This window comes from Dermacentor albipictus, chromosome 8 (assembly GCF_038994185.2).
Source record: "Dermacentor albipictus isolate Rhodes 1998 colony chromosome 8, USDA_Dalb.pri_finalv2, whole genome shotgun sequence".
NCBI lineage: Eukaryota > Metazoa > Arthropoda > Arachnida > Ixodida > Ixodidae > Dermacentor > Dermacentor albipictus.
The window spans coordinates 126,455,115-126,468,058 of NC_091828.1; the positions used below are offsets into that span (position 1 = coordinate 126,455,115).

The 12,944-nt window shown below is 44.9% G+C and overlaps 2 protein-coding genes across 2 annotated transcripts in view; one reads left to right on the forward strand and one right to left on the reverse strand.

The window, feature by feature from the left end:
* ClC-b (chloride channel protein 7) overlaps positions 1–7,544 on the forward strand; it is a 48,383-nt gene extending 40,839 nt beyond the window's left edge. Inside the window, exons 21-23 of the mRNA XM_065456284.2 lie at positions 561–644; positions 3,010–3,090; positions 5,892–7,544. Coding sequence (XP_065312356.2) covers positions 561–644; positions 3,010–3,090; positions 5,892–5,990 — 264 coding nt within the window. The 3' untranslated portion in view covers positions 5,991–7,544. The remainder of the gene's footprint in view (positions 1–560; positions 645–3,009; positions 3,091–5,891) is intronic.
* LOC135921873 (uncharacterized) overlaps positions 1–12,944 on the reverse strand; it is a 221,653-nt gene that overhangs the window by 76,940 nt on the left and 131,769 nt on the right. The window lies entirely within an intron of this gene.

Below are 12,944 nucleotides of genomic sequence, written 5' to 3' on the forward strand. Positions count from 1 at the left end.
TTACTACGTCACGCCAATGTAACAGTATCACCGAAAGTGATCTTCAAAAATACTGCTAAAAAAAAAAAGCACCAGATGCACTCCGTGCTTTTTCCTCGATTACTTGTACTCCCCATCAGATTCAACGTCTAGATTGAAATCATCTGCCAAAATAGTGGCGTTTGTAAATCTGCATTAAATGTTTCTGACGACGCAAGAAGTGATCGTGTAACAGTAGGAAAAGCGCACTTCCAGGAGCACGGTGAGGTGCAGTGTTTGATATTTCAATGTGCTGGGGCGGTGAACAAGTGTTTGATACACGCATAGTACAGCACTATACTTTGGCATGGGATTTTCAAGGGAATGCCAAACTGTCTGATATAGACAATAATTTGATATACCTGGGTTCCATATATCCAGGTTCGATGCATCCGGGTTCGACTGTATTTTAAGCTAGGCTTTGTACATTGTACAAAATTTCATTGCAGTTGGCTTTTAATTAGTGGTTTTGCTTGCACTGAATCTATGCTGCAGTGTAAAAAAATGTTGTACTGTTTATTTTTTCTCCTTTGCATAAACAGCAAGTGCATGTCTCTGTTCATGAGCGGGAGTACAACATGGACCTTCAGCCCTTCATGAACTCAGCTGCCTACACAGTCTCACACGTGAGTTTACCTTGCTTTTTTTTTTACTTTTACATTACTTATTTAAGATCAGCAATGTACAACACAGCTCTATCGAGGACATGCATAAAGGCCTGTCGTGGCTTGATGCTGAGGTACAACGTAGTTTCATAGATAACTGCAATCAAAGGAGCCACACACTTTTGCTGTTCAAACAGCTCACAATAAATTTCCATTGTATGCTGACAATTAAACTCTGTACAAATTTTTTTGTTTCATTGCTATGTCTCATTAACCATGTGGAAAATGCAAGAAATATCGTTAAATATAAATTTTGAACAGCTAGAACTAATTGGCATCTGAAGGGTCTATAAGTGGATGAGTTAAAGTTGGTTGACTGATTTTTGTCATTTGTGAGTTGTGTGTAACAACATGCCGGTGTAAACAGCACACATGTGTTATAGTGAACAGAAGTGCAGTAAGGTATTCTGTACGAGTCCACCTAGTGGACATGTTGATTTCGTCTTCTGCTGAAGTGCCGATTGGCTGTGTTGCCTTGCTGCTGCAGATGCGCAGCACAGCCCAGCCAATCAGAACTTCACAGCAGACAAAATAGACGTGTCCACTAGGTGGACTCGTACAGAATACCTCTCCAGTTGTCCTCCGATTCACGAGTGAGCCCTGTTGAATGTATTGGAGGTTACAACGCTGCTTTTGAGAACTGTGTCTATTGTTAAGGTTCTGTGCACTTTTCTATCCTGTTTTGTAAGCTTCAGCCTAAGCACTCTTCAGTATTAATTAATATTTATTCCACACAATAGAAATAATGCAAAGTTGTGTAGTCCAGAAGGAGGTCCCAAGGCTTAATTGCTGCTGGCGGGACCTCCTATGCAAGTAAAAATGCAATGTAAAAAAACAAAGCAAATGAAGGAGGTTACATTACAAAAAGGTGCTACACTTGAATCTCGTTAATTCAAACATGCCTAATTAGAACTTCCGGTTTTCGTGAACTGACGCCGTGGTCCTGTCAAATTTATGTGTATTCCAGAAGGCGAAAACTCCCGGTAGTTCGAATGTGCAAGCATTTGCGGCTGTAAATTCGAACATATCACGCTTCGAAAATGCTCTCAGCACCGCAGCATATTATGTCCGGCCCGGCGCATGCGGGAAATTTCACCCTCTCTCAAATGGCAAGGTCGTCGTTTCTGCCTCGCGCCATAATGTCCCAGCCACACTAGTGGCAAAACGTGCACCGCAGGAGGGATCGGTCCTGGGCCAATGTTTTGTGGCTTGCTGCGGCAGCAAGTGAGCTGCGAGCGCAGGAGACCAGTAAGAATGGCCCCTACAGTGACGTATTCACTGGAAATTGGTGTCATACGTACCTGCCCAACCTCTCTATTCGTACTCTCGTCTGGTTCAGCCGCACCACTTGTTTCACACTATCGTCTGCTCACATCAGCTCTCGCTTGCGCTTGTTTTGGTTGGCTAGGTTGGTATAGTTTACGCTTGTTTTTCTTTACAATGACGCATCTTAACTGAGACGCCTTAATGGAAATGTTGTTGGAGACACGGCGCAATATCCAATTCTGTAGGACAAGACAGACCCTGAATACAAGGATGGGAAGGCGACACCCAGTGCCTCATTCTCCTTGTCTTTTGAATGCAGCGACACTGCAACAGAAGGGAGCACACCAACACGATTATGATCGGTGGCAACGACTTCCTTTATCTTGATAAGACATGACTCGTTAAGAATGCAGGATGAGGATGGTAGACACAGCGCCAGTCTGTCAGTATATGAAGGAAAAGAGCACGCAAGCACGCTTATGGAAGCAGCAGTGCAGGCCCAGTCTGGCCTCGGCAACTCCGCTGTTTCAGGGGCAGGCTTAGGTGGCAGAGGTAATTAGTGCCATCCAGCAAGCTGGTGGAAGAGCAAATCCACTTTCTTCCGGGCCTTCCTTGCAACTAAGTTCCCCTCGCCCTCCCTCTCGACTCCCTCATGCTCGACGGCCCCCACACACGCGCGCACGCCTCCACCCTGGCGCTGCCAGCCCAGCCGGCGCGGTGCCACCTTAGACCTCTCTGTGAACTTTTGTTTTCTGCCATTATTGGTAAGCCAGCATGAGCTGTTTCATGGTCCTCGCTTGCTGTGCGCTTGCGCGAGGTGATATTTCATTACTCGCACCATTCATGCATCATGCTATGGTCCTTTTAATTCGAAGAAATTTTCGGGCCCCTTCGAGTTTGAATAATCAAGATTCTACTGTATTTAGGCTCTTAACTGGGGTCTCAAGTTTGCCCTTCCTGATGAGAAGTGCAATCGATTTTGTTGTTTTTGGTCTGACCAGTCTTTCTGTCTCTGGAATGTTAATCAGCTGTGTATATCACTTTTATGCCTTCCTTTCAGAATGCATCACTGCCAAGGATTTTCAAGCTCTTCAGAGCCCTTGGCCTTCGGCACCTAGTTGTCGTCGATGGCAGCAATATGGTAAGTGGCTCGCTGAGTACAGCCGGTTGCAAATTTAAACAGTATTCAAACACAGATAGAAAAAGCCCCCAGTTTCTTCTTAATTTCTTTTTTGCCTTCTTGTTGCACAGTGAGCAGTTATGCAAAACTATTGGCAGTGCTACCAATAATGTTGATAGTTTAGTCATTACCAAACTATTAATAGTATTGCTGAGAATGGTCTCGCAATCGCGAAATATGCCAGTAGCATTTGTGGGTCCAGCTACTTGCAATAACGTGGCATGACGACATTGCATAAGCGAGAGCAAGCAATTTTTCCTATGTTTGGCACGAGATTGTAAATTCCCTGCTGCAGGCAATGCAGTAATGTTTGGCTCGCACATTCATAGCAGCTGTGACAACAGATAGGCAACGTTTTCTTACTGTGTTAAAAAATGTTTTAGAATCCCCTTACAAAAATTCCACTGCATTTACCTTATAAAAAATTTTCTACTCAACTTTTTTTCAACATACTCTGCAGTTTTCCTATTGACACCTTGTTTATCAGACGTCTAATGAGAACTTGAACTCGCTTCAATTAGGTAATTAGGCACAACAAAAAATGTTGGGTACAAGGAGAGGCATCTAGTTAGCAGCATACTGTTTAGTTCTGCATACATTTCATTGAAGTAGTTGGTAATTGAAGTTGCGCTCAACTTATTTATCTCTATGGCAATGGGCACTTGGCCAATCGGCAAATGAAAAGCAGGAACGGCACCACTGTTGATTGATACGTATATCTTTTCATCGAATACTTTTCCAAAAGAGCCGCTTTGTTGGAAGAAAGTTAATGCTTTCAAAAGCCACTGCATTAAAAAGGATATTGGTTGCTATTTCTTTTCTGTGATTATGTCATGCACTAATTAGTATGTAAGTGCACGAGTGTTTCCCACCTTGTAAGTGTGAAGTGCATGTATCATATTTGCCAAGTAGCGTTACTGGAGCAGCAAGTGCTAAAATGTAAGTTCTTAAGGCATTTAGCCATGTATTAATTGAGAGCAAGATCGGCAGAATTTACATCCGTCTGTTGTATCATAAGAAAAATAACAAGGAAATATAGAAACCAGTTTGTCATATCAGAAGCTTAGCTAACAGAAGTGTGTTCAGGCTATAGGAAACTAAATGAAGATACTAAAATTTATAGCTTGTAGAGTCCATAGTGAATTAAGTCTAGTGTAGTTCCCGAAATTTGGGTTAAAATAAAGAAGATATTTACCCAAAGGCTCAACCAGAGACAACAGCACCACTGGAAAAACCCTGTAACATGGAAAGACAATGTCTCCCACATGTCAGGCATCCAACTTGCGGTGGGGATTCTGTTATGGATGTACTGTTTTGTTCAATATGAGTTGCAACACGAATCAGTCGTTTTTCTTTCTATGCGAAAGCATCGGATGCCCCATTGCGTTAAAAAGCTGGCGTCTGTAGCAGCAAAATGGCACCTAAATTTCCGTTGTCTGTGATGCCATGTCTAGTGCATGTCTTGAAAGAGCAGAGCGGGCGAAACGAAACACTTGCTGCTGTACTAGCGCACCAAGTGTTGCGTAAGGGCAGAGGGCATTGTTTCGATGCCATGTCAGCAGCACAATGCCGCGACACCGCGGTACGAGAAGGGTTGTTGCCGGCAAGGCACTTGCATGAAGCATGCGTATAGGTGCCACCATCACACTGTCGGAAGCCATCGTGCAGCCTGTACCTCTCTCTCACCTCCACTGGGCTTAGCTGCTGTGTGCGTCTGCTGGCCTTGGTGGCCGCTGCTGCTTGCTGATCGCACATGATGTCGGTGGCATGCGGTGTCCCTAATTTGGCAGCAATATCGTTCAAATAATTCTGGTCTATAGCCAACGTGGTAACATAGAAACTGTACAAAAAAGAAAATCTAACCTGCACCAATTTAATCGCAAAACTCTATAACAAAACTCTATAACAAAGCTCTATAAGACACTCTGCAGCAAAACTCAAAAACATTACTCACAGTGCAAGACTTGAAGGCCTGCTCAGTGGCGTTCAGTTGGACATTAATGCTTTTGCAATCAACTTATGCTTAGGTGCGCTGGATTTTTTTCTAAGCACTGCCATAGAGGGCCCATATGGCAATATGGCAGTGCCCACACAGGAAAATAGCTGAACACTGAATGGTAGCACCCTGTTTACAAGAAAAACGGCACTTGTAATTTTTATTATTGAAAGAACTGATGGGTGTATGCTGTGTTGCAACTCGTACTGAGCGTGATAGCACATGATCATCAAGCCTGGCGACGGTGAACTAGTACATGTCTCGACCTTTGTGTCATGAAAGGATTGTGCAGCGGAGGCAGCACTGCAGGAATAGTGCACAGACGTGAGGATTTCAGTGAGGGCTGTCTTTACCATGTTGTCTGCTAAGTTTCCAGATGCTTCTCAGACTTGCATCAAATATAGATCCACTCGTGTGCAGCATAGACTATACTTGGCTTAGCTGTTTCCATTGTTCAGGTCATGTTTGGTGCTTGAAGATTGCATAAATTTCTCAGAAACAGGTTAGTCACCTTCAAGCATGAACAACCCAATTTCTCTTTTTGTCACTCCACGGGGCATCTGCAGCTGTAGTGCATCACCTGTGCAGTGCTTCTGCCATGCTGTTGCCATTGCCAATGTCTGGCATACAATGTTAGTCACATTTTCACTGGTTCTCGAAAAGTCCTCTGCCTCTTGTGAAAAAACAAGTTTGCGAGTTGTGTAAGAGGATTAAGGCAGAGAGAACTATTGTAAGGCAGGTCGTCAGTAAGGGTTTTGCTTTTCAGGTTGTTGGCATCGTGACCCGCAAGGACCTCGCCCGATACCGTATGACAAACCACTATGGCCGACTTGGCATGGAAGAGCTGCATGTATCCCATGGCTGATGGGAAGACTCCACACTGTGATCTTTGCGGACCAAGTGTAGGTTCGTGGTGTATAGAGACTGACTCTTCTTCACTCCGTTCAATGCAAGGATGCTTTCAGCAATCGCTGAAGATGAACATCACAGCACACAAGCATTGTGGTTGGCACATCATGCACTGTTAAGAATTATGTGTTGTTTGAGCAGGCACAGAGTGCAGAAGAATATTTAGGAGATTGAGGTTTTTGACCTGTTCAGGTTGCGCACGAGTTATTTTTGATAAATATCTGATTTTTTTTTTTTTTTACTGTAGGCCTGCCTAGACTGTTACATGCAAATGTGATTGTACACCACTTGACGACTGCTTGTTCAGTAAGCTGTTTTGTTAACTAGGATGAGCGGAACTGGTGAGTTTTGCGAAGCCTTTGCTGCTGCTGTGTGCCCTAGGAGAGTGTGTATGTTGAACTGCTTTGCAAGACCTGAGCACTAATACTCAGAATTCTCAATCTATGGTTATACAAAATGGAATGACTAAGTAGTCAGGCTTTGCTACTAATATGAGATATATACAAGACCTGACGTTTGCTGTAGATCAGCAGCTTGAATATTATTTTACCTTGCGACCTATTGGATCTGTATCAACAGGAATGCTGGCCTGTTTCATTACTCAGGAGAAAAATCACGTATTCTTGTCATGGAAAGTTAAACAGTACTGAAGAACTTGCAAAACGCAGAAGAATTGAAGCTGTGATAAAAAAAAGATACAGCGTGCTAGTCTAGTGTTTTGCGGTTGTAGTTCTGCAGCTGTGCTAACTTTAGTTCCTCTGCGGTTATTAGGCCTGATTGTGTTTTATTCATTGCTGTGTTTAGAATATATCCAGCTGATTCTATATTCTCTACAATATTTCTTAATAAACACCAGTTGTGGTAACTGTGAAAGCAAAGTTTATAGTAGCCATAATGAATCAGTCATTGACTGCGAGTTGTTCAGCATTCTTTACCATCTTTGTCATATTTCTTGTTTAGTATGCCACTTATTCTTAATATAATGTATGTTTAGCTTTCAAAACGTTCCCATTCAACGCCTACTGGTTTTATGTACGCAAGCTGTGCTTGCACAATCAAGTCAAGTAATTGAGGAGAACAGTGCATCTAAGATGGGCGCTATAGGCACAAAAATAAGTGAGCACTTTAGATGTGTACCTTTCGTAATGACTGGTTGTTCATATCTGCTACCTACTTTGTGCACTGAGCGTTTGATGGTCGACATCTGTGAATCAGTGACAACCACGACCAGCTCATCTACAGAATTTGATTGCGAATGATGGAGGCCATTGCGTTAGGATTGCACTTTTTTTTCGACATAGTTTTGCTGTGTGAGGCTTGCAAAACTTATGCTATAGACCTTGTCGGAATATTTTAATTGTTGCTTGCGTTCTCTTTGCTGTGATGAATTGGTGTTTGTACATTTACCATTGTGTACATTGAAAAGGGCATGCATTGCATTTGTACATATATATATATATAATATACACTGTACCTTTGGTTTCACGCATAAAAGATTAGTTGTTTCGTAGCACATTGTCACTGATTGTGCTAATATTTTAGTACCTGAAGCTATCTGTTGTCGTAGCTGTGCACTACGACACACTCTCGCCATTGCGTGTATGCCATTCACAGAAGCTGAAATTCGGAAGTCGTGTGGGAAAGACTAATGTCAGGGGATGCGAGAGAGCCATGTGTCCCCACAACGCATTGGTATGTTAAGGGCAGTCAACAATTCTCTATCGTCAATTGTTCTCTGATTAATACAACAACCTGTCTGCACAATGAAGGGAACTGCAGCTAGAAGTAACATTATAAACTGTGCCTATACGCCATTCTACAAACTTATTACTATACATAACACCTGTGAAATCCTTTTTAATGCGATTCACATTCCTAGGATATTTCAGGCGATTTGAAGGTATCTGTGTCTAACCATTTTCCCTGCTCTCTTCAATAAAACAAAACTTTTAAATTTCATGGGGAGGGGGGGGGGCAAGTTTAAGCTGCAAGGTTTAAATTGCACGAGTTCCTCAGCGCAGCTGCCATATGCATCTGTGGGCTGTGCCATGAATGTTTTTTTTGCATGGTATTTATTGCAATTTGCCTTGAAATATTGGTATTTACTGCAATTCGAAGTTACTTGGTCATAACCAATGACAGGACAATGAGCAATACATAAAAAAAAAGTCATACTAAGGAACTCTTTTCATAACAAAAACCTGAAAAAGAGAAGTTAAACATCTAATAAAAGTTTTTGCCAGTTTGGCATTCATTTTGATCGTAAATTCTTGGAAGGGCATAATCATCTGAGATAACTACTCTTCAGGAAACTGTCCTTTCTGCATTTTGGTCTTGTATATGAGTTCTCTATAAGCTATGCAGGCCTATCGGTATAAGACATCAAATGGCAGCCATCATAAGGTATAACATGGTATTGGATACTGTGAGAATTTAGATCCAGCTCTTTCTGCAGGCATGAGGCTTTCTTCAATTCCTTTTCTTACTGTTCGTTTTTTTAAACATCACTTGTTCTCTGTGTTGCGAAACAATCTTTCCAGAGTTTTAATATCAGTGTTGTTGCTGGCGCTGTTTTAATGATCAGTACAAATGCATTCCAGGGACATCATTTACGAGCAAGAGTGCACAAAGTGCCACTGCCCCAATTCAAATTTTTTTTTTGAAAAAATAGTGGTACATAAAAAAAATCGCTTTACGAAAAGAATATTTAGGTTTCGTCAGAAATAAAGTGTAAGGGTACCAGTTTTATTCTGGGATGTTCTCCATAAAAATTTGCTGCGCCACGAAGGTACTGGATACGTGCCGCGCTTCAGTGAACCTCTTTCACACCGAATTGGGTGATTGCATACGTGCTGCTGTTCAGGGAAGAAAAAAAAAAGGAACGCATGAAGGCACTCTCTATGTGCCGCTCTTCAGTGGACCTGCTTTACGCCAACTTGGGTGACTGGGTATGTCAACTAAATATGTGCTGCTCTTCAATAATAAAAAAAAAAAACCAGCGGCTGTTAGCTCTTGCAGTGGTTGAACAGCTGCGCCAAACTACGCCGAAAGCGGTCCTTTGTGCCATCTGGCACCAAAGTGGCATTTTAGTGGAAAATTGCACCGAGCCTGCTCCAAAGCATGCACAAGAGCGAAACACTCCTTCCAACGATGCTTCGCAGCTAGCAAAATTGATCGGAACCAACAGCACTCTATCATCATCATAGAAGGAAGCAGTGGCCTGTCCACAGAGTTCCGTGAGAAACTGTGCGCCCGTCGGAGTCGTCCGGTTTGTCATTCACACGTTTTTCTCTGACGAACATCAAGTTTCATATGAGGGCGAATCAGAAAGTCTTTGTCCCTGTTTTTCTGTTTTCTTTAGCCAAATTATAGCTGTAAATGCGAAGTCACCACATCCATTCCCAGCGATGGACCTTTTTTGGCCCGGCCTTATCTGCCAGTAGCTCTGTGGCATGGCGCTGCTGTCGGTTGTTGAAGATGGTGTTTGTGCATCACACATCCATGGCGTATGAGCAAAGAAGTGCGCTTCATTTTTTATGGAGCAAAGGACGAACGCCCATCGAAAACCACAAGGAAATGCTGTTCACATATGGGGAAAAGTGACTCACTTTGACAAGTGTGAGGTGGTGCTGCTGTGAGCTCGCAAAAGGCGTAAAGACTTGCACGACAATGAGCGTTCGGGTAGGCTGTGTGCATTGACTGACCACAGGGGCATCTAAAATTTAGTCCTGCGATGGGACAAATGTCTGAACCGGTGTGGGGACTATGTGGAATAATGACCTGTATGTACGTTATTTTGGCTAATAAAAACTAGGGGCAAAGAGTTTCTCATTCACCCCTGTACAATAATTATTGTATGAAACTCTATGCTGACGGACATATAACGTCGTGCTGGCGCTTTATTTCGGTGTTCACCGAACCAGCGTGGTACCGTGGAGGATGTCACATTCTTGGTATAAAGGTAAGCTTTTTCATTGTTTAGGGGTGATGTGGCGCTTTGCAAAAGAGCCGTTGCGATTATAATCGCACGTGGTGCGTAGTTAAGAATGGTATTCGCGAGTGAGGAACACGGGACACAGCGAGAGCCGCCACTTCGATGAGTGCCGCTTTTGCGTCGAGTTTGGGTGGCTGCGCTATTTTGGTGAAATATCGTCGCCGACGCAAACGCAAAACCCTATTTGCGTCTCGCGCATGTACAGTGGCGCTGACGTTTTTTCTTTCTTATTTTTTTGTATCGGCCGCAAAACCTTTGCAGCCCCTGTTCGAAAACTCGCCTCATGTGTATGGCATAATATGAGTATGTTGCATGATACCACGTTCAATGCAGGTGCGCTTGATCGGTCTTGCGGTGAGCCTCTGTCCACAACACGTGACTGTCGCGCTGTGTTGCATCTTGGGTTACTAAAACTGCGTTTGTGGAACTGTCCGCGGTGCCTTCTCTGCGCCGTATTGACGAACCCAGCCGTAGCGCCTTTCGTGCATTGCGGTGTGGAGGAGCGTCTCGTCCTTTCCTGACTGCGCTTGCAGGGTAGGCCTAGCGCAAACCCGTTTCCACAGCATCGACTATATCAGTTAAAATTTGCTGGGTGTATGGTATGAACAAGTGCTTTGGACCCTGCGCCAAAAGTGCTTGCTGCTGCGCCAAAAGGTGAAGTGGCTGTGCCACCGCTGCTCGGAGACAACGGGCGGATTTCGCGATGGCGCCATTAGACAGCAGCGAGAACCCTCTTGCAGTCGTACCTAGCGGTACAAGGTCTGAGCGTGACCGCGTGCGGCCTGCTTAGCTTGGAGTGAGGCGGCGGGAAAACCCTTCTCTCTAAGTAAAAGAATTTAGTAATTTCATTGTACATGATAGGAGCGTCTCTGTGTCCGGGGACAGAGTCGCCCGATCTGAGGGCAGCGCGGATGGATGGTTATGAGCGTCCCCTTTGGAACGGCGCAGTGGGTTGCGCCACCAAGCTCTTGCTATCATACTGCCCAATTCCCTACCTAGGTTAAATAAAAAAAGAAAAAAACACTGAACTACCACACCCAAATTTTCTGATCCCCTATTTCGAACTGTGCTTTTGTACGTCTCCGTTTTTTTTTTTTTTTTGTCGTTTCCCTGAACCATGCGCCGCCTCGTGGGCAGACTCGTCGAGGTACAGAGGAACCTCCTCAATCGCCCCGACGTGGGCAGGGAACCAAAGGATGCAGTGTATGGAGCTGTTGCCGTGCTTGGCGCCTTTCAGAATTTGAACTACCTGCCGAGCTACCCAGCCTTTCTGGAATGCTTTCACAGCCGCTTTCGAATCGCTATTCTCCCTGTCTCTCCGACCGTCTTGCATGGCGAGTGCAATGACCATTTGCTCGGCAAATTTCTTGGTGGGGGCGAGTCCGACCTCCTCTAGAATGCGCCTGCCGGCCGGCGTGATGGACAGGCGAGTTGGCTGGGCCCGTTCCTGAGCCTCGGCTAATTAACTCCTCCATGATGCTGTGGATGCCGAGCTGGAGGATCGAGGTCCGCGGTATGCGTTCTGACGGGCAGCCCGAGGGCTCTCTTGGCGAATTTTCTAATGGGGGCATTGAGCTTGTTCCGCTCGGCTATGAGCCAGTTGTGCATGACCACCTTGTAGGTGAAGTGACACAGAACAAAGGCATTGATGAGCCGAAGCAGGTTGTCCTCCTTGAGGCCGCGATGTCTGTTCGTGACCCTTCGCACGAGGCGAAAAACGGCGGTCTTCGCAAGGATCTTGCGCCACGCAGGGCCGTTGCCGCCACCTGATTCGATGAACATACCCAGGACTTTGATGGTGTCGACCCTGGGTGTCGGGTCGCTGCTCCGAGTGAACAGGTGAATGTCACTTTCCGAGACCGGCAACTGGTCAATACACCCACGCATGCTACTTAAAGGCATGAATATTGCCGGATTCGAGACCCTCGTTATGTAATAAACGAGAAGAAAGAGGGTTAACCGACGGGCCCGATTTTTAATAATCATATAAGAATCAAACATTGACACCAAGGACAACATAGGGGAAATTACTTGTATTTACTAAATGAATTAAAGAAATCGTAAATTAATGGAAATGAAAGTGAATGAAAAACAACTTGCCGCAGGTGGAGAACGATCCCACGTCTTCGCATTACGCATACAATGCTCTACCAATTGAGCTAGCGCGGCGCCGTTTTCCCATCCACTTTCTTGGGTATTTATGTTTCCTACTAGAACCCTGGAAGTGTTAGCCAACGCCACCACTCACAAACCTTGGCGGCGGATGCGGAACATCCTTCCTGCCTCAGGCATCTCAAGTACGTGATCTTTTTGGATGAAGGCAACTGGTCAATACACCCGCGCATGCTATTTGATGGCATCAATGTTGCTGGATTTGAGACCGTCGTCATGTAATACACGAGAAGAAAGGGGGTTAGCCGATTCCGCTCAGCAGTGGAAAAATTTTAAACATTTTAGAGCGCAGCTCACAAGCGCCCGTTCCTGCTTTTAGCGTCGGCGTGCCTCGGTGTCGTCCCTCGGCGTAACCGAGCGAACGAGCAGAGCGAAAGATGAAAGCGAACGCGGAGCGCAGCGGGAGATGGAAGAAAGCGCCAGGAGGAAAGTGGCGAAGTAGGCTACAGTGAAAGCATAAAAAAGGGGGAGGGTATGGCGATAGGGTGAGAAGGAAAGCAGAGTGCCGCTCGAAACTAGGAGATGGCGCCATAGTATTTGCAACCTGATTGTACGCGCGACGCTAGTTGTGTATGCTTTCCGGAAGCCACGCGATTACGTTGGTACTTTCGACGAGTCATGTATAAAATCCGACGCGCTTGACCCGCTGATCAGAGTTTCGACGGTCGCCGACTCTGCTCTCCGCTATCGTTGTGCTTGAGTATTACTTGGTTTGCAACGCTTCGCTCAGTTTGCAATGTGCCG